Source organism: Contarinia nasturtii, unplaced genomic scaffold (assembly GCF_009176525.2).
Source record: "Contarinia nasturtii isolate CC-2019 unplaced genomic scaffold, AAFC_CNas_1.1 Cnas_scaffold_1240, whole genome shotgun sequence".
In the NCBI taxonomy this organism is placed as follows: Eukaryota; Metazoa; Arthropoda; class Insecta; order Diptera; family Cecidomyiidae; genus Contarinia; species Contarinia nasturtii.
Genome location: NW_022198581.1, coordinates 3769582 through 3788673, shown reverse-complemented (window position 1 = coordinate 3788673; position 19092 = coordinate 3769582). Strand labels below are relative to the sequence as shown.

General features: G+C 34.8%; 6 protein-coding genes across 9 annotated transcripts; 3 read left to right on the top strand and 3 right to left on the bottom strand.

The window, feature by feature from the left end:
- Window positions 1-31: 31 nt before the first annotated feature.
- Window positions 32-2898, bottom strand: LOC116345077 (N-acylneuraminate-9-phosphatase). Its single transcript, XM_031774123.1, has 3 exons — window positions 2881-2898; window positions 1297-1764; window positions 32-361 (listed from the first exon to the last, which is right to left on the bottom strand). Exons 1-3 carry the CDS (start codon window positions 2896-2898, stop codon window positions 32-34), a joined length of 816 nt encoding a protein of 271 aa, XP_031629983.1.
- On the bottom strand, window positions 2786-7035 carry LOC116345110 (neurochondrin homolog). 2 transcript variants are annotated; one of them, XM_031774190.1, is made up of 2 exons: window positions 6934-7035; window positions 2786-5292 (listed from the first exon to the last, which is right to left on the bottom strand). In XM_031774190.1, exon 2 carries the CDS (start codon window positions 5177-5179, stop codon window positions 2996-2998), a length of 2184 nt encoding a protein of 727 aa, XP_031630050.1. In that variant the 5' UTR covers window positions 5180-5292; window positions 6934-7035; the 3' UTR covers window positions 2786-2995. The 2 variants fall into 2 exon arrangements, with proteins under 2 accessions (XP_031630050.1, XP_031630049.1); XM_031774189.1 differs by lacking the exon at window positions 6934-7035 and adding an exon at window positions 6108-6473.
- An 86-nt stretch (window positions 7036-7121) lies between these two features.
- Window positions 7122-9785, bottom strand: LOC116345114 (WD40 repeat-containing protein SMU1). The gene is made up of 6 exons (XM_031774200.1): window positions 9577-9785; window positions 9427-9493; window positions 8736-9336; window positions 8008-8670; window positions 7810-7883; window positions 7122-7731 (listed from the first exon to the last, which is right to left on the bottom strand). The coding sequence occupies exons 1-6, from the start codon at window positions 9600-9602 to the stop codon at window positions 7633-7635; spliced, it is 1530 nt and encodes a 509-aa protein (XP_031630060.1). The 5' UTR covers window positions 9603-9785; the 3' UTR covers window positions 7122-7632.
- Window positions 9786-10434: 649 nt separating this feature from the next.
- Window positions 10435-14704, top strand: LOC116345113. Its single transcript, XM_031774199.1, has 5 exons — window positions 10435-11189; window positions 12048-12461; window positions 12576-13558; window positions 13651-14419; window positions 14490-14704. The coding sequence occupies exons 3-5, from the start codon at window positions 12878-12880 to the stop codon at window positions 14675-14677; spliced, it is 1638 nt and encodes a 545-aa protein (XP_031630059.1). The 5' UTR covers window positions 10435-11189; window positions 12048-12461; window positions 12576-12877; the 3' UTR covers window positions 14678-14704.
- A 4-nt stretch (window positions 14705-14708) lies between these two features.
- Window positions 14709-17121, top strand: LOC116345115 (flavin-containing monooxygenase FMO GS-OX5-like). 2 transcript variants are annotated; one of them, XM_031774202.1, is made up of 7 exons: window positions 14709-14825; window positions 14963-14996; window positions 15056-15242; window positions 15306-15665; window positions 15792-15929; window positions 16011-16151; window positions 16905-17121. In XM_031774202.1, exons 2-7 carry the CDS (start codon window positions 14965-14967, stop codon window positions 17073-17075), a joined length of 1029 nt encoding a protein of 342 aa, XP_031630062.1. In that variant the 5' UTR covers window positions 14709-14825; window positions 14963-14964; the 3' UTR covers window positions 17076-17121. The 2 variants fall into 2 exon arrangements, with proteins under 2 accessions (XP_031630062.1, XP_031630061.1); XM_031774201.1 differs by having other exon boundaries at window positions 15306-15702; window positions 15766-15929.
- A 359-nt stretch (window positions 17122-17480) lies between these two features.
- On the top strand, window positions 17481-18504 carry LOC116345118 (protein lin-52 homolog). 2 transcript variants are annotated; one of them, XM_031774204.1, is made up of 4 exons: window positions 17486-17688; window positions 17771-17845; window positions 17911-18015; window positions 18092-18504. In XM_031774204.1, exons 1-4 carry the CDS (start codon window positions 17631-17633, stop codon window positions 18235-18237), a joined length of 384 nt encoding a protein of 127 aa, XP_031630064.1. In that variant the 5' UTR covers window positions 17486-17630; the 3' UTR covers window positions 18238-18504. The 2 variants fall into 2 exon arrangements, with proteins under 2 accessions (XP_031630066.1, XP_031630064.1); XM_031774206.1 differs by lacking the exon at window positions 17771-17845 and having other exon boundaries at window positions 17481-17688.
- Window positions 18505-19092: the final 588 nt, after the last annotated feature.

Sequence of the window (19092 nt, the reverse complement as noted above, 5' to 3'; positions counted from 1 at the left end):
GGTCATCATCCTTTTTCCATGTGATCTTCATTCAGCTGCCATCTGAACTGTTGCTATTTCCATTGTCCAAATCCAGATCGGCCAAACTGATCGGTTGGTGCAAGCGTTTTATCATAGACGTCGTAGTCGTCTTCATCGTTGCCGACGGTCCGCTATTTCGTCTCATCATTGCGTTCTTCATCATAGTCTTCGTCTTGATCGTACTATTATCACTATGACAATATTCGCTTATTGGTAAAATATTCAATAAGTCTTTCAAATCAAAGATCGTAAAGTCTGGTTTAATTTGTGTGTTGGCGTTTGCGGTATCACCATTCAATGGCATCCATATCGAGCAACCTAATCTCGCTACATTTGCTCCCTGTATGTTGTTCATATTCAAGTTATGATAAGGAAATGGCAATTTGTTAGCAAAAAACGATTTTCAAGAAATACAAACTAAGATTGGTTTTTTTTGTGTGTGTGTGTTTGGTTTTTGGGAGTTTGGAGAATTGTATTCAGTTTAAATATATTATTCTTTTTTTAAATATATAATTTTGTTGTTTGAAATTCTAGATTTAAAAAAAAATTATGATCAAGTCCGCATTGTGTGTTTGAATGTCAATGCTTCGTGATCATATTGAGAATTTTTTTCGATCTTTTTATTTAACTTCCAAATAGTATAATTCAAAACGTAAATAAATTTTGAGCGATTTTTCCCAGTTTCAAAATTGAAAAAGAAACTTAAAAAAAGCAATCAACTTTCGGTACATAAAGATAGACTTAGACACAGAGAGGAAATAACTAATAAAATGATTTTTTTATGTCTGTGTCTATTCGTTTTTTTTTGCTGGCCAAAAAGAATAAAAAGTAGTGTTTTCTTTTGCAACAGAAAGCAGAAAGCAGAAAGCATTTTTTTGTTTGTTCAGTTTCAGCATCGAAAGTAGTTTGGTTTTAAATCATAATAAAATAAATGTGAAAATTGAAGATTATTACAACAAAAAAATAAAAAAAAGTATTATAATCTAAACCAGAGAATTAACGTGTGTGTTTTTTACCCATAAAATGGATCCAGATTAAGTTTTCCAACAATTTTTGCTGGCGCGATATATATTTCTATTTTATTAAATTTGATTTTTTTGTTCAGTTCCATTTTTTTATTGCTTTACTTATTTTAAAATGCACTTTTTTATCGGTAACTTGCACTTTTATTTTTTCTTCCTCTTTTAAATTGTCTGAACATACATTTCGCTTGTGTATTCGGTTTTTTTTTTCATAATCAAAATACCTACCTGTTAATTGCACAGTGTAACCTACCTGAATATCTGTTTCTAATTTATCGCCAACCATAACGCATTCACTGGGCGCAACGCCCAAATGATTGCAAGCAGCATAGAATATGTTTGGATCAGGTTTTTCCCAGGGCAAGTCACCGGACACTAAAATGCAGTCGAAATATTTAGTTAAGTGTAAGCGATTTATCTTTTCCCATTGTGCATTTGATGGTCCATTCGTTAGGATCGCCAATCTGTAGCAGCTGCGTAACGATTGCAATAGTGCAAGCGTTTCAGGTTTTAATTCAAGGTACTTGTAACGTAATTCCAACCATTTTTCATAAATAGCCGATGTAAGTGAATTGTATTTATGCTGTGATAATGCTTGACACCATAAATGTTGCCTCCAAACGTCCAGAGATAGATCAATGTTGTCGGGACAACGACGGAAATTATGCAGATACGTCGATGTTATCTCATCGGCCACATCATTCGGCACATTGTATTTGGTCTGCAAAATAATCGATAGCTATATGTGATACGAACACACATACACACACACCCAACGATCAATAAGAAGAGAAATAATAAAAGAAGAGAGAGAGAGAGAGTGATCAAGATTTGTGAAAATTTCGCTGAAAAATGAATTATGTTTGTTATGTAAAATTTTATATTTCCTATATGTAAGCTCGAATATTGAGCTTCATCAATAATATTCGTTTTTTTTTATGTTTACGATGTGAGTGAAAAAGGATTCAGAGTGGGAGCGAATGGGTGAGAGAAAGAGAGGACACCAGAGACAGTTCCGTATATCCTAAATGACTTTGTTGTTATTATTTATTACCTCATTGAAGAAAATGTGCCAAATCATGCATGAAAAATGTATACATAACAATATAGATCCAAGGTTTAAAGCAATAACTTGGATATTCTCCAAATTGAAAAATTCAATTCACAAAATGAATCATCATATTTTTCATTTGGCGGCGCACAATGTATGACCGTAAAATAACAAAAAACAGCAAATTCGTTGCCAGTTTTATTCGTGAAAAGTGCTAGCAGTTTTCCGACAAAATGTGTGTATTTTTAGACAATTCGAGTGTCGGATGAATGTATGTATAAATTTAGAGAAAAACAAAATATCCTCCTGATTCGATGAACGTCGTCATTAAGTCACGATCAAACGAAATGGATGAGCTCACAGCGACACATTTTTCTTTAGTTTGCTCATCGTTGTCGAGGCCAAACGAAGATTAGGCAGAACGAATGAGATTGTGATATTAAATCGCGTCATTCAAATGGCCAATACCATTCAATAACAACGAACATCGAAAAAATATTTACAATTTCCAAGAGTAAGGATCGCGTAAGAGCGCGTCGCAGTCATAACAACAAATGGGTCATATCGCCATAAATAAATATTGGTGATGCTGAAAATGTTGTGAAAAATAAAATTACACACACAAATTCCAATATATTTTTTCACGTACTTTTTTTTCGTTTTTTTTTCTCTTTATTTTGACATATTTTTTTGGTATTTTTCATTTAAATTACAAAAGAACAGCTATTAGGTTTGAGTTATTGAAGAAGAAAAAAATGTTGACCGAAAAGAAAAAGTTTCCTTTACTGAAAAATGTTCATGCATTTTGTATAATTTTGTTTAAATGATAAATTTGGACAACTTAAGCTATAATTGATATTTTGTTTTTCGCTTTTTCTCGCTTTTGATTGTACGATTTTATTTATTCGCCAAACAATTTTTTGCCCAATTCCATTAAACGATGATTTCGGCATACACGTAATGCGTCCGCCTTTTTAAGTACTTGTACAACGGTCTTGTTTGCGTCGACCAGCTGACACAAAAAGTCTTCGTAGGCTGATTTAACATTGGCTGGCAATGTGCCAATTTTGACTTTTTTCAATGTTTCAATAATTCCTTCAGCCCATCCACTTTCAATGGCAAAGTCCGATATCCATGGAATAACCGATAAAATACCGCTCATCGTTTGCATGCCCAAAAACCAAAGTTCGGTAATTTCTGACCAATGCTCTTTGTATGTCATCGATAAAACTAATGCGGTCGGATCATTTGATTCATCAACAATATATGCATCCCATAAGAAACGAATGGTTGCTTGAATATAACGGCAAATGGTGAAATCATTCTTTTTCACATGTTTTGCCTGTTGTTTCAATAGCAATAATCCCAAAATGGCCAAATGTCCGTGCATCACCAAATTCTCTGATATATCCTTTAACAATGGCAAATTTTCAAAAATAAACTCTTGCAGTTTACGGAAGACTTCACTCTCTTCGACAATTTTTGGCTCAAGTACGGTTAAATTCATAAGAATATTACACAATGTAACAATTGCTGCGCGCGCATCTTTCATCTCTTCCAATTGTTCAGCGGTTGGAATTGGATCGGGCTCGTTCATACGCTTGAGACGTTCAGCACGTGGAATTGGTGGACGTTTGTAGTGAGCAATTGAAAAGTAAAATTCCATTGATTGGAAAAATACTTGGTCTTCATTTTGTTGAAATAGAATTTTACGTGCTTTCTCTTCGACAGCCAAATGGCACAGAGCTGGCATCATAACACGAAGTACATCGGCCGGACGTTCACCGCTTTGTTTTTCTTCGCGATACTTTTTCACATCGTTGAATGTACTGTTGGCCAATTTCAACATAAATGGCAACAATTGATAGATTGCCGGTCGCATTGCTGATGTTTCTAATGCCAACCATGCTGACAATACACGTACCATTGCGCATGCAAATGCACGATCCTTTCCAGCCAATGAATCTTTTGCCTTATCCTTATCCAATTTATTTAGCACGGATAGCACAGCATTGAATGCACCCTTCAAACCTGTGTATACCGATTGTTTTTCCTTTTGATCCAAATCCAATTGATCGGTTGCCATATAATTTACGGACAATTCCAAAATGATGAAACATGATGTACTGAGATCACCTTGAGCTGTAGCCGCTTTAAAACTTTTTTCATCCATTTGCATGCGCACCTCAATCGCAGCCAATTGAAGTAATAATAAAAAGAATTTCTTTGGATCATCAACATCGTTCAATGTCCATTCGATGCTTAGCACATCAACAGCTTGGCCGGCCAATTTTAATGCTGGTTCACGTTGATTTTTGCCCAATTTTGATTTTAAAATGTCGCTCAATCCTTTGAATAAACTCTCTGGCCAAATTTCTTCGGACAAATTTTTCACGACAATTTCACGGCGACAATTGAACAACAACGATGCCAACACATTACACAAATCAAATTTACGTTCGGTGTGATCGGTTTCAAAGTCCAATCCAATACGTTGAACTAATGCATTGAATGGTTTTGGATCTTCGGGCCATACCGATGGACCGAATTTATTCACCAATGTAACGATCAAATTGAGCGCTTCGTCCGTTTGAAAACTTTGATTTGCATAAATTGACGAAAATTTTGCAATCGCACCAATATCAATTAAAGCCTTTTGACCTATATCATAGGTTGCAATGCTTTGCAAGCAACTGTATGCTTCACCCACAAGTATTAAATTATCATCATTTTCTTCATCGTCGGCCGTTTGTACGATGTCCAAGAAAATTGGTATATTCTCTAATGTTTCTTTGTGCGTTGCAATTTCTTCTTCTTGCAAAAATGCCGATAGAATTGTAAGCGCAACACTTTTATACACGGATGGTGGACAATCGTCAGGTACTTTGTCACTCTTCAGTAATTTCTTCAAAAATGCATAACCGATTGCCTCGAACAGCGCTTTTTTCGATGCACTATTACAATCCTTTCCTTTCACCAATTTCGTGACCATAAACAGTGCGGCAAACTTTTGCGTATCATCTTTGGCATCCTTAAGGCATTCGATGCACTTTTTCACCGTATCCGAAATAGCCTCTTTCGACATATTCTTAATGTTCTTTTACTTTTGCGTGTCTCCTCTCTGTGTCTGTAGCCGAATCTTCGATTTTAATTAAAACAAACTTTTTCACGACAGCAGATTCAAAAATTCACCGAATTCTAAAATGAATCGAAATAAACAACAACAACAGAAAAAAAAACAATTGGATTTTGATTGTCTTCTTTCAACTTTGATTACTCGTTTTTTTATGAAAAGCAAGGCGCACAATGTGAAATGATCAGGCCAGTGCAGAAAATTAATCGCGTATCGTATGTATCACACAACTAATTTCATTGAATCAAACGATGTGACTAAAATATTCAACTGTGAACTCTCTGTCGTTCTGTGTTGAACGGCGAAAGTAAGGAAAAGCATGCCAGTCAGAAGTTTTTCTATTTCGATATCATCTCATTGCCGAGTGTCGTCAGTAAAATTGGAATATTTTACGTCGAAGTTTTAAGCTATTTCAACGCCGTAGCCGAACGGCGCGCGCTGTGATATTTGTTTTGTGTGTGATTTTTTATTTCTCCTTTTGCTTTTCGTCGGGCATTTTTCTTCCTAATTCGTTTTGTATGTGTACGATTTTTTTCTTTCTACAAAAAATATTTGTATATATTTATATAAAGTATGTAGTGGATCGTTTTCATCAGTGCTCTGTTCATTTTTTTCATCGAATTTCAAACGTCGAGAGTGTGAGATTGGTTGCAATAAACATGTTAAAATTAGACATTCTCTCTCGTGTGAATCTAAATCTGGATATGATCTGATTTTTGTTTCTTAGATAGAACACGCTCGTTCATTCGGTGTGCACGTTCCAGTCGCACACGATAAACAACGACACTCAATGCACTGCACTGGCCCACAATTTTTATAAACACACATACGCTTGCATTCATAAATTTTGAACGAGAAATATGAAACAACAAATGTATACCATGAAATCGGTTCCAAGCTTTGCACCGTGCACGGTTCTCCTTTCATTTGTAATGAAACACTCAAAATTAATAAAACAACCACATTAAGAGTGTGGAAAATCTATACAAAATAACAAAATTTATCAAACCAAAGTTGTCAATTCGTCTACATTGTTTTTACGTTTAGTGTGCGTTTTATTTGACAGACATGGCGTTTAAGTTGAGGTTAGGTTCGACTCTCATTTCATTGTTTGCAATTATACAAGGAGAGACACGACTGAGAGCGACACGATTGAGTCAAACACAAAAATTACACATTACTCTCTGAATGTCAAGGTCATATGTGTCAACAACAAAATAGAAAAATTATCGATCGATTTGCGAAAAAAAAAACACTCGACGTTCCAATTCACAAAAAAAAATTCATTCACCAACACACACACATACATATACACACATGCACAAAGGAAAATGCCAATCGAATGAAATGAATAGAAAATGACGTCAAAAAGTGCCAAGCAAATAGTCTAAGTTCATAAATATTGGTTGCGAATTTAATGAATGTTAAGGCACCGTAATCAGATGTTCAAACACAAGGCGCAAAAAAAAAACTCAGCCAATTACGCGATATATGTAACTACGTAATTTGCTCCTGCACTGTATGCAGCAACCAGATTATGCGGAAGTTTCACATTTTATAGAACTTTTTTCTTTCCGGAAATGCACAAAAAACGGCGACACTTTGTTATTGACTATGCACTAAACAAAGGAAATCTCACGGTTTGATTGATATGGAAGGTGAGAAAAAGTGAGAGAGGAAGAAAAATATTGGATTGCAAATGTTACCTTGTTGCATGTCTTTAGATCCGCTTTTCGCGTCGAAATGAGTGTATTGTCCAAATCGAAAATTATTGTAGAAAAACGTTTATTAAATTTACTTAAAACATTTACGACGGTATTCTTTTCCATAATAATCTATTTTCGTTTCTGTAGATTTTTTTTTGTACTTGGAATGATATTCAATTCGTATTATCTCACAATATATGTTTTTTTTTTTTTTTTAAACTCGTTGTTCACGTTTCAAAAAAGATTCGGAACAACTAAATTAAAAATAAAACAGTTTAATATACTTAAATAAGGTACAAGTTATATTTTTGTTTTTATTTTGCTCGATTTTCTGTAATAGTCATGTAAAGAGAGTGGTAATTTCTTTGTACTTTTTGATATACTAAACTACGCGGCTGACATTTGTTGTGGAAACGTCAATAAACGATGTATGTATGATTGTGAAATACGTATGGATAATAAAGAGGGAAAAAAGCGCACGCACACATTACAATTTGTTAACGTGTATATCTGTATGAACAATTGACAGTACACATGGAGGCGCTACGAACGCCTTTCTCTCTATCGCTCTTAATGCACTATGAAAATAGATAAAATATGTTTTGATCAAATATTTATGCATGGTTTTTTTGTTTTCTTTTTAATTGTGTCGAAAAAAAGTCATATTAATTTTCAGTTATGAATTATAAGTCGCAAAATTTATGGTTTCCATATTTTAAGCAGACCATCCTCACTGTATGTGGCCAATAAATTTTGATGCGGATGATGTGTTAAACCGATTACGTCTTTTTCATGTACCTACAATTGGATTATTGAACGATTTGTTGGATTATTTTGGTTTTTTTTCTTCTTAATGAGACCAAAGAAAATACTCACGTTCAGTGTACGCTCCAATTTGCACGATGATACCGAGAAGCAATACAACACCATATCCTCTCCGGCACAATAAACTGTTAAAAAAAACGAACAATTCAATTATAACGTTGAAATGAATGTATCGTATCAAAATTTTTGATTCAAAAATAAAATCATAAATATTCAAATGAAAGTGCAGTAAAGCTATTTGTGACTTACTGAATTCTCCACGCGGTGATAGTGTTGCACAAATGAATGCACCACCCTCACGTTTACCAGACGAAAACGATTTTACAATTTGTCCTTGCATATTCATGATAACAACTGTATTCGATCGATTACACACAATAAAATGTTCGGGATTTTTCGGCAATAGCAGCACCGTATTTACGGCCAATTCATTTCCAAGTAGTTTAAATGTTGCTGTGCATTCGGTTGTTTTAAACGACCAAACCTTAACGGTGCCATCTGATGAACCGCTGATAACACTATGACCGTCCACCGTAAAACATACTTCATTCACAAATGATGTGTGACCTTTAAATTCTTTTAGCATTTTTCCAGATTTTAGGCCATGCAAACGAATTGTATGATCGAATGAAGCCGATAGCACTTGACCATTGTCTCGGCTAAATTGTAATGCTGTAACACCTTTAACATGTGCTTTATCGAAACGACGTAAACATTGACCGGTTAGAATGCGCCATACTTTAATTTGTCCCTCTTGTGATCCAGTTGCTAACATTTCGCTATCTCTTGAGAATGTCATTGAGAGAACGGCATGCTCCATCATCATGAAATTATCATTTGCTTGGTATTTTAAATCCTTACGAATTTTACCAGTTGTAAAGTTCCATACTTCAATGAAACCATCGACGCTGCCTAGAATTTTGAATATTTATTTTTTCGATTAAGAAGTAAAAAATGAAGGAAATAGATTTATTTACCCGTAACCAAGTATTGTCCATCTGGTGAAAACAGAGAGCATTCCGTGTGAGATTTCTGTCCGAATTTAATTTGGCGTGCCAATTGTGTTGGATACATTTCTTCTTCTTGATCTTTAATTGCAGCTTTGCCACGGAATAAATCGATTTGTGTGCCGGGTGGCAAGAGACCTTGATGTTGTTGCCATTTTAATGCCTGGCCAAGAAGTGCAAGTAAACGTGACGATGGCACAACCGATACTTCACCACTTAATTCTTGGGCAATGGCACCGCGACGCTTCTCCTTACTGCTGCCATTTGGATAGGCTTCACGCGGATCAAAATATGCACGTTGCAACATATTTTCCAAATGAATGTATCGTTCGGCCTCATGTTGTTTTAACATAATCATTGGATCGGTTTGACGGAGCAGCGAACGTGCAGCACCCAATTCACGCAATTCGATAAGTTCCAATACAATTTGTTCATATAAATTGATTAGCTTCTTGTCGGGAAGTTTTAATGACTGAATCGTTTTTAGCACTGTATCCCAGTGTCCATTGTGTATATCGGATATAAAACCTTCAACGCTATCGACGGTATTCAATGATACACCAGTCTCTTCCTACCAAATTGAAATGGTGATTGATTTTGTGACATTAAAATGTGAATAAAAATGGAAATAAATTCGGGTAAATAAGAATGACTGGATTACCTGCAATGTTTGAAGGGTTTTATTTAAATTTGACTCTTTCAAATATTGTTGAATCAATCGAACAACACTGTAAAATAAATAAATAGGTTAGTTAGGTAGACTAATTTGCCGTAAGTTGTGATCCAAATTTATGGGCAAGACAAAACCTACTCAGCTGATTCGATTTCGATAGACATCTTTGGAAATGTGACTTGTATTTAACGCAAAATAATTTAAATAGAATTCCAAATGTAAATGGTTTAAAATGAAAAATGCTGGCAAAGTTTTATTTTATTCGATTTGTCGCTTGTCTTTTGTTGTTTACCACTAATTCATTCACCGAAAATGTCAAATTCCAAATTCGATTGACCATCTGTACGACTACTAGCGACATCTTTTGTTCGACAAACAAATCAACGAATTTTTATCGATAAAACAGTATGTAACTATTTGATTAAATTTATTTAGATTTGAACGTGAATTAGATCGCAAGGACAATTCATGAGATATTACAAATTTTGTAATTAAGAAAAAAAATATCTGATTTTAAAGAACGCATCATATAAAGTGGACGTTTCATTTATTCCTTAAAATAAAATATAAAATATAAAACATCAACATTCGGTTCAATAATAACTGTCTGTCTTTATTTAGATCGTACTAAATAGTGCTGGCAGGAAAAAGGTATGGGTCTTTGATCGAAATCGGTTTCACCACCGCATCTTTTTTACAGCAATACATGTTCAATTAATTATTGATATTTCATATTGATCTTTTGAATAAAAGTTCGTTCAGTTTGAGTGCATAAAACTATATCAATTGATTAATCAAAGTGACCGATGTGATGATGCATACAGCATACATTGCACATGATATATTTGTTGTTCCAACGACATTGAAATACTTTTCTGTTTATTCACTCGCATATATTACTGCTATCTTATCTTTGAGTTGGAATGAGAGAAAAAAATCTACAGATATACATACAAATCACGTTTGAATTCACAAATAATATAAAACGTGTACTACAAAGCACTTTAGATTAGTGAAATGAGAACATTTGTAATTGAATAGTAAGTATAGTTATCGTTTCATTCAAATAATTAAAATGATTGGACTTAAAAGTGGAGAGAAAGTTAAAAAAATTGCTGTGATCGGTGCTGGTCCAGCTGGGTTGTGTTGTACAAAAAATGCTCTTGATTATGGTCATGATGTCATTGTTTACGAGCAAAATTCAAGAGTGGGCGGTTTGTGGAACTACAGTGATCAAGTGGGTAATGATAAGTATGGCATTCCGATTCATAGTAGCATGTACAGCGGAGTGTTTCCGTAGTCAAAAAATAAAAAAATGGTAGTCGTTAATTAAAAGTGCAAAAAATTCTAAGACAAATCATGACATTTATACAAAGCATCGAATGATATTGGCACTTCCCGAAGCAAAAAATTTTTTATAGCAAAATGTGTCTAATGTCAAAATATTGAATTAGCATTATTGATGTGAACCGAGCCCTATGACATTTGACGTTCATTTCATTGGTTTTCGTAATGTCATAATCGCCGCTTCACTTATACCGAGAACACGTTCGGCGTTGTGAATAGGAAGTTTACGACATAAAGTACAGCAGTGTTAATTCCAATTCAACGTTTCAATTATTCTACGATTTTGTTAATAATTCATATTATTTTCGATATACGTGCGTTTTGTATCAATTTATTCCGAATTGTTCAACACTTGATCGATCGATTGATCCGGAGTCCAAGCAGATTGTTGAATTCAAATCACCGTGAGTAAACTTAATTTACAGTGAAAATTAAAGTGAAAAATATTGGTGAATTCATCGGTAAAAATTATTATTTTTGATGAGAAATTGCCAGCGAATACACGATTTATTCAAAATTTGAATTACTTGCTTATTCTATGCAGTTATTCATATCCTTCTTATTGTGAAATTCATTCTTATTTCATAGCACGACATATAAGCCATTTGTAACGTGAAATATATTTAAACTAGTCCAATAATTATTTAACGTTGAACATATTAACAGTAACATTACATTTTATGAAAAAAGTAATGTATTTCACAATTATTCTGCAGTACATAATTCTGTTGCGTGAGGTGGTGAAATTCATTTCAAGCAGTGATAGCCATTTTGAATTGGTTCCATTGTTTAGAGAAGAGAAACAATAACTCGCTTATCAAAGAAATGTGTTTAAATGTTTTTTTTCTCTCTAAATCACTGCCATTGTTATCAATCCGAAGATTTTTGTCATTTTTCTGTGTTGCATCACTTTGTGTGTGTACCAAAAAAAGCGATAGATTCGTGTTTTGTTGTCGTTCGATCAAATTGAATTCGAAATATATGTGAATATTTGTGTGGATTGGTTAAAAGGATTTTTCACTTTGATCGTATGTTTTGCATCTGTGCATTCGGTTGATATTTTCAAATTACATGTGAATGCTTTTATTTCAGTGCTGGTGCACATTTTTTTTTTCAATGTATATATTTGTTTATATACTTTTTTTCGATCGAACATTGTTTGATGTGAAAAGTCGTCACTTTTAAATTATATGGATCAATGAAAATTCAATACAAATTCGTTTTCAAACTAAATCGAATGTGTGTGTTTTTTTTTTCAATAGGAAAATGGCGAATCGCTTCAAGCCATCCATACCAGCGAAGGGAGAAACGAAGGATGAGATTACGACGATCAAATGTGCGCTGAAGACAATCATTCGCCCACAATTCCAGCAAGCATTGATGAGCAAAATAACGGACCTGAGTTTGCAAGCCACTTCAATTTCCTTTTTGGGCTCATTACTGTTCTTGTTCGAGGTGCAAAAGGCGTACGAGCATAGGCCTTGAGAATAATGATTTCGCATTCTTTGGTGGAAGTGGAGAAAAAAAGATCCAACTCTGCTTTAACCAAGTGCTATGGCAAAACAATCAGCCACCGAAACCGAAAAAGTCGACGTACAGACCACGAGGAAAAAAGCCACGAGGACCACGACCAGAGCTGCCAGCTATCGACCCTGAATTCAAAGCAATTGTCGAAGGTAATAAATAAAAATAGTTGATTTATTAAACAATTAAACCTCCTTATAAAATAGCGAGTTTTGACTACACAGTACACAATTTAGTTGAATTTGAAAAACATATTTTATTTTTAGGTCTTGACGACTATCATGGTATCGATTGGCCCAACAACAATGATTTCAGCAATGGCCTAAAGCATATCACCAATCAATACACAGACAACGTCGTCACCAACTCAACAACGCATCCTGACAAAAAGATCACCCAGTACTTGAGACTAAAAGTGTTCGAATTGAACACAGACGGAGAAGAGGACGCAGAGAAATTTTTGCAAAGTGACATCGAAAGTGTTGTAAAACTGATCATCAAAGAAAAAAACATCAGAGTGCCAATTCACGATCCAAACAAACTCGAACGGTGTGGCTTTTTGTATGACATGGTGAACGACCTGAATGTGTTTCCAGAAATCGATCTGCATGACCTCACGACTGACGAAAAACATTGGTTTAAGGCCATGCCAATGTTCCTATCTATGCAACGCGAGATAGAAGAGTACAACTTGGAGTGGCCATATCAGCACCGATCCAAACGAAAGAAAAGAAAGCGCAAAAAGTCAAAGCGTCGCCCCAAGCGCAAACAAATGCTCGACGATCCAAACTTTCGGCCATTCATCCGGAATTTAGTAGTGGTGCCGATGTGTGATTTTCGCCGAAAGCACTACAAAATCGATTGTTCAAGCATGCACCAAGTGTTGTCTTCGCAAGAATTGCTACCGAAAGTGGAAGTTGAAAACAAAAACGGAACAACAAGCATGGTAATTCTTCCACAAAAGGATTTCAACGCTGCGCGTGATCATTGGTGGAATCAGTATTTCTACATGCGGAAAATTCGGCGATTCGTGCGTGGAAAAAAGAAGTTTGATTTTTCCATAAACACCGATGGAATCGCTGTGTCTCTGCAATACTCGGCCAAAAAGAAGACGAATAGCACAGAATACGACCGTTCTCGCATCGTTGAAATGATTTTGGATGGCAAATTCGAAAATTTTGCAGGCGTTGATACAGGCTTGAAAAGTTGGAACACCACAGTGACACACAACATTATAACTGGCACCGAAGTAAGTTTTTACATTTATGTTGTATATGTATCAATGGAAGATAGACCGCGTAAGTGCTAAAATTCAATAACTATTCATTTATTTATTTTCAGACTAACTTCGTAATGTCGAGTAAGCAGTTTCACTGGAAAACAGGCCAAAACGTGCGAAATGCCAAAGCAAAGCGTTGGACCAAAAAGTTTACCGAAGAGGAGCGCCGAGACAGAGAGAACCGTGAGCTGTACCCGGTGATGCCATCACCAAAAGGGTCACATTGGCTGGACTACATCAAGCACCGAATCAAGATGATGAAGCATGGAATCTGCGCTTACTCGACTGCCAAGTACACTCGACTCGCCTTGGACAAACACATCAAAAGTAGTAGTGTTGTCGACAATTGGGTGGAAAAGGTTACCGATAAGCAGCCGACTTTGTTTCTTTTTGGTGCTGATGGCGAAGTACCACCTGACAGCCGAATAAGTATCAAAAAGCACGTGCGGTGTCCAGGGGTTCGTTTGACTTTGAGGTCAATAAAGAAACGTCGAGATTGTGCCATAGAGCTGGTGGACGAATGGGGATCATCTCAAACAGACGCAAGATGTATGAAGCGATTCCAAAACCAGCCCAAATCGGCCAGATTCAAGAAATGCCGGTGCATACCCGACGCCAGAACATTGCTGCCAATAAAAATTGTGTCAAAGTTGGGCAAGAAGGATCTATCGGAATTTCGATTGTTGCAACGCGCCATGAACGAAGCATTGGAAGAAAACGAGCCTTTATTGTCAAAAGTAAAAAGTTACTATAAAAACTGGCAATTAAACCTCGAATGCTCTGTGACTTGGCATCGTGACGTCGTGGCTGCTAAGAACATTCTGCTGAAAGGTAAGGCTAATTGACGATACAATTGCGATTGAATGATTGCTTAAGAAGATTCATTTGTTTGATTTTTCAGGACTATGGACATTGCTAGGACTTCCGATACCGGATGCGATCAATAGATATAAAGCCCGCGATGCTGTCGCTGAGGCCGCCGAAGAAGCCGCTGATGTCGCTGAAGCAGCTGCTGCTGCTGCCGCCAACGTAGATAATGATGTAGAAATGTTCGAGTACGACCAGCAGCCAGCTGATCATGCTGTCTAATCAGCACAACGCAAACAAAAAAAAAAACAATTGTAACATTAGTTATTAAGGCTATCCCGACCATGTGGGATAGTAGCGTAGCAAAAGGTTGACACCCCATTTGGTTGTTGTTGACTGCGCAGGAGTACAAATGGGGCGTTTTTTCTTTGTAAGTAACATTCAATTTTGAAAACAGTTTTTTGCTTCGGGAAGCGTGACCATCAGTCGATGCTTTGTGTAAATGTCATGATTTGTCTTAGAATTTTTTGCACTTTTAATTAACGACTACCATTTTTTTATTTTCAGATATGAGAAACACCCTAATGTACAGCGGAGTTGTGTAAGATTGATCAATTCTTGACATTTAAACATAAAAATAATAATTTGGAACCATTTCAGGACAAATATACCAGTTGAATGTATGGGATATCTTGAATTTCCATTTAAAAGTCCTTTATCATTCCTTGCGCACGAAGAAGTGCTGGCATTTTATCAATCATATGCCAACCATTACAACTTAGAGAGAGTCGTCAAGTTTCAGAATCATGTGGTTAATGTGAAACCAGTGCAAAGTAATCGATGGGAGGTAAATTTGTTTAATTTGAAAATATACCTGAATTTTTTCATAAAGATTTTTTTAATTATTAAGGTCTTAAGTAGAGATCTTCGAACCAAAACTTATGAAGCGAACATTTTTGATGCAATTTTTATTTGCAATGGTCATTACAGTGCACCAAACATTCCGCATTTTGATGGATTAGACAAATTTAAAGGTCATATATGTCACAGTCATGAATATCGACGACCCGACCGATATAAAGATGAAACGGTATTGATTATTGGCTGTGGACCATCTGGAAAAGATATTTTGTATGAAGTAGCATCCAAAGCAAAAAAAGTGATTTTCAGTCATAATCGTGATACAAGCCGTCATATCTTACCTTTAAATGTCATACAAGTCGGTGATGTTGAACGTTTCACAGAGAAAACCGTTCAATTTGTTGGCGAAGTTGAACAGCAGATATCTTGTGTGCTTTTTTGTACAGGTTGGCATTTTGATGTTATTTTTATTTTTTGCTCTTTTGACGAAATTTTTTTCTTAAATACAGGATACACGTTTTCATTTCCATTTCTGTCGGTGGATTGCGGGCTTAGCGTCGAAAATAAATTTGAAGTTACACCATTGTATAAACATTTAATCAACATAAATTGCACAACCATGGCAATTGTCGGTTTACAAATTTGCGCATATTCATATATGTATGATTTACAGGTACCAGTGTAAATTCAATTTTTCAAAAAAGTTGAAAGCATAATAAATTGAGAAATATCTTTTTAAAAATTGTCATTCAAGGCGCGCTTGTGCTTAAAATTCTGGAATAATGAGATTATAATTCCAACAAAGGCAGAAATGCTTGAAGATTTTGAGGCTGAAAGAAAACGAAGAAAAGAAACTGGAAACAATCGTCAAACGCATTTGTTGGGCGTTGATCAAGTAAGAAATAAGGAAATTTGGGGTTTCCCATGCTCGACGGATAATCGAAATCGTACTATATTCGCAACTAATTCAATATATAAGTATAAATCACTTCTTGGTAATGATTAATACTTAAACGTGATTTATAAATAGGATATTTATTGAATAATTGCTGTTTTCCAAGTCTAATCACAAAGTGAATGAATTCAAACCAAACGATTCTAACGCAATCAGTTCGATTCTATCGACAGAGTTATTCACTCACATAAAACATATGAGACTTTTCACAGTTCGATGATTCATAAGTTAATTGATTGACGTACTTTGATAAGTCGCCATACGTCCTCAAGGGAAAAATTTAAGGGGGGGTAATTGAAAAAAATCGTGAGGGGTAAGCAAAAAAGTGAAGTGTGTTTTGTGAAAAGTGTACTTTTTCGTTTTTTTTTTTTTTGCTCTTCACTTTTTTGGCGAAAATCCCTAGCAAATCGGAAGAATTTTTTGCGAAAAAACCTAGCAATTTCAAAGATTTTCTTCCATTTCTAAAAAAGGTCTTCACTTTTTTGGCCAAAATCCCTAGCAAATTGAAAGAATTCTTTGAAAATTTTCAAGGGGTAACACTTCGTCAGGGGGGGGGGGTAATCGGACCCCTCGGACCCCTGCTGAGGACGTATGTAAATCGCTGATAATTTGTTAATTGTTATAATATTTGTTATTTTTAAATACATAGCATCACTGACTTAATAAAATAAATCGCTTATCTCACAATTTCAGAATAGTTACTTGCGTGATATCTCCAAGATCGGGCAAATGATTCAAATGCCAGAAGTTCTATTGAAGATCTATGATGATTGTAACGAATTACGAGTTCAATTTCCAAATAATTATAGAGATTTCAACTACACGATTATAGATGATCAAACGTTTGAACGTACGTCAAATTAGAATGTTATGCAAGGAAAAATGAATAAATATCCGTAAAAGAAATCAACGATGGGCGTTTTTTGGATCATTTTCAGTGTATGACAAAGAGAAATTCAAACCTTCATTTATAACAACAAATTATGATTTTCTGTATGGAAAATATAATGAATTTCACGAAAATAAAAAAAAGTATTTATTGATTTTAAAAGTTATGCAAAAAAAATAACTGTATGTGTTTATTTCCCATAAAATAAAGCCTATCTGCAAAGCTGTTATGATGAACGATTAGCCGTGAGCAGCGTCCTCATGTGAAACCAAATTGAACAAATTCACATTGCAGTGATGTTACCACATGCTGCAATATCGATTTGTATGAAACATTTTCAAAGTTTTGTATGGCTTTATGTGTGAGTGTGTTTGACAAAACGTCAAATATATTCCGTAAATATATGATGGCGGCTTGTTATTGAAAGAGAAAAAAGTCAATTGTACAAGACCCAAACGGATTTTTATTCCATTCGAATTTTATTTTTAAAATAATTTCATTAATTAAATTGAAAACAAACGACGATAATAATGAGTGTGAGTGAAAACGATAATGATAAAACCATTACCAACGTTCCAATCAAGGAGGGTAAGTGAAATTGTTTTAATTTTGTGTGCGTATTCAATCGTTTCATTAACGTGATGTACATGAATAATTGTTTCTTTTGTAGAAGTAAATGAAAACTGCAATTTGATCAGTATGGAAAAACTAGATCCCGGCTCGCCAGAAACATGGCCGGAAAAAAGTACCAAATTTTTTTCATCATTTTAATATTCATCATTTCATTCATTTTACTTTGGTTTTGTACAGTTCCAGGTGTCAACGAATATGCCAAACTGAATTCGATCACGAGTCGAGATGAAGTACCATCATGGACTCAGGGACTTTCACAAGAAGACATCAATTCCATGCACCGTAAGTGTTTTTTGAATTAAAATTCATTCATTTCAATGTTGTTAATGCGGATTCGTTTTGTATTGACCTATTATAGAATTGGGAGCACTGTCACAGGCTGGTCTGATTTCAGAAATAAAAAAACTGTATGACCAAGCCTATCAATTGGGAGTGGAAGAAGCGCGTGAAATGACCAGAGGCAAATACCTGAACATATTTTCACAAAACAATCGCAAAAAGTGATGCAAAACAGTACACCATCCAGGCAACAAAAAAAATATAAAACATTGTTCATGCCATTCGCATAGCTTTTAAGGAATAACTTTAAAAATAAAATGTTGTATTAACGTGTTCGTTTAAGTATCGTACAAAAAAAAAAAAAAAACAAAGAAATCAATAATTAAATTCACTTGACCTAAGTTCATTTAAATGAAGCAACAGGATAAACATTTATAAAAGAAACAAGAGTAAATAATTTTAGTAAATACATTTATTTTAATAAAATTTATTTATACAAAAATCGTTTTATTTTACAAATGAAATGTGTAAATGTTATTGATCTTGAAAAATAAAAACCGATTCAAGGCATAAAAAATATACCCAAACGGCTCCAGCCATTTGAATATATATATTGATTCGTATGCGATTATAAAAATCGAAAGCAGACGATAAACTTTCGGTTTTGCGTGTGATGGTCCAGCGAACAAATAAAACATAAATAAAATGGTGCAATACACAATCTGCATATATGCAAATTTGATTTAGCTTTAACGACTTTCATCATAGAAATTCCTTATCATGTGGACGGTTTGGTCAATTTTTGCTTCAAACAATGTTCATCAGCAATCTTCGAAGCGTTTCAAAACTAACGCATCCACAAGAATCTATGACTAATATTTGTTTGAATGACTTGGTTGTGATTGGTTCGATAGTTTATCGCTGGATATACCTACATCATATGTAGTACGAAATCAAATTCACATCGTAAAGTTTTATTTGGCTTTTGGCTGTAAATTTCATTTTGGCGCAATAGAAATGGTTCATTGACTTTTGAATACAAAATTGTCAATTTTCGATTTAAAAAAATTCCATTTGGAA

Excerpts from the sequence above, each read along its gene's own strand:
- LOC116345113 (XM_031774199.1), top strand. The coding sequence starts at position 12,878 with ATGGTGAACGACCTGAATGTGTTTCCAGAAATCGATCTGCATGACCTC. Across the intron at positions 13,559-13,650 it reads ACATTATAACTGGCACCGAA|ACTAACTTCGTAATGTCGAG; the intron begins GTAAGTTTTTAC and ends ATTTATTTTCAG. Across the intron at positions 14,420-14,489 it reads TAAGAACATTCTGCTGAAAG|GACTATGGACATTGCTAGGA; the intron begins GTAAGGCTAATT and ends TTGATTTTTCAG.
- LOC116345077 (XM_031774123.1), bottom strand. Across the intron at positions 362-1,296 it reads AATTAGAAACAGATATTCAG|GGAGCAAATGTAGCGAGATT; the intron begins GTAGGTTACACT and ends AACAACATACAG.
- LOC116345110 (XM_031774190.1), bottom strand. The coding sequence starts at position 5,179 with ATGTCGAAAGAGGCTATTTCGGATACGGTGAAAAAGTGCATCGAATGC.
- LOC116345118 (XM_031774204.1), top strand. The coding sequence starts at position 17,631 with ATGAGTGTGAGTGAAAACGATAATGATAAAACCATTACCAACGTTCCA. Across the intron at positions 17,689-17,770 it reads CAACGTTCCAATCAAGGAGG|AAGTAAATGAAAACTGCAAT; the intron begins GTAAGTGAAATT and ends TTTCTTTTGTAG. Across the intron at positions 18,016-18,091 it reads AGACATCAATTCCATGCACC|AATTGGGAGCACTGTCACAG; the intron begins GTAAGTGTTTTT and ends GACCTATTATAG.
- LOC116345115 (XM_031774201.1), top strand. The coding sequence starts at position 14,965 with ATGAGAAACACCCTAATGTACAGCGGAGTTGT. Across the intron at positions 15,243-15,305 it reads TGCAAAGTAATCGATGGGAG|GTCTTAAGTAGAGATCTTCG; the intron begins GTAAATTTGTTT and ends TTAATTATTAAG. Across the intron at positions 16,152-16,904 it reads ATTTGTTGGGCGTTGATCAA|AATAGTTACTTGCGTGATAT; the intron begins GTAAGAAATAAG and ends TCACAATTTCAG.
- LOC116345114 (XM_031774200.1), bottom strand. The coding sequence starts at position 9,602 with ATGTCTATCGAAATCGAATCAGCTGA. Across the intron at positions 9,494-9,576 it reads ATCGAAATCGAATCAGCTGA|TGTTGTTCGATTGATTCAAC; the intron begins GTAGGTTTTGTC and ends TTTATTTTACAG. Across the intron at positions 7,884-8,007 it reads ATCACCGCGTGGAGAATTCA|TTTATTGTGCCGGAGAGGAT; the intron begins GTAAGTCACAAA and ends TTTTTTTAACAG.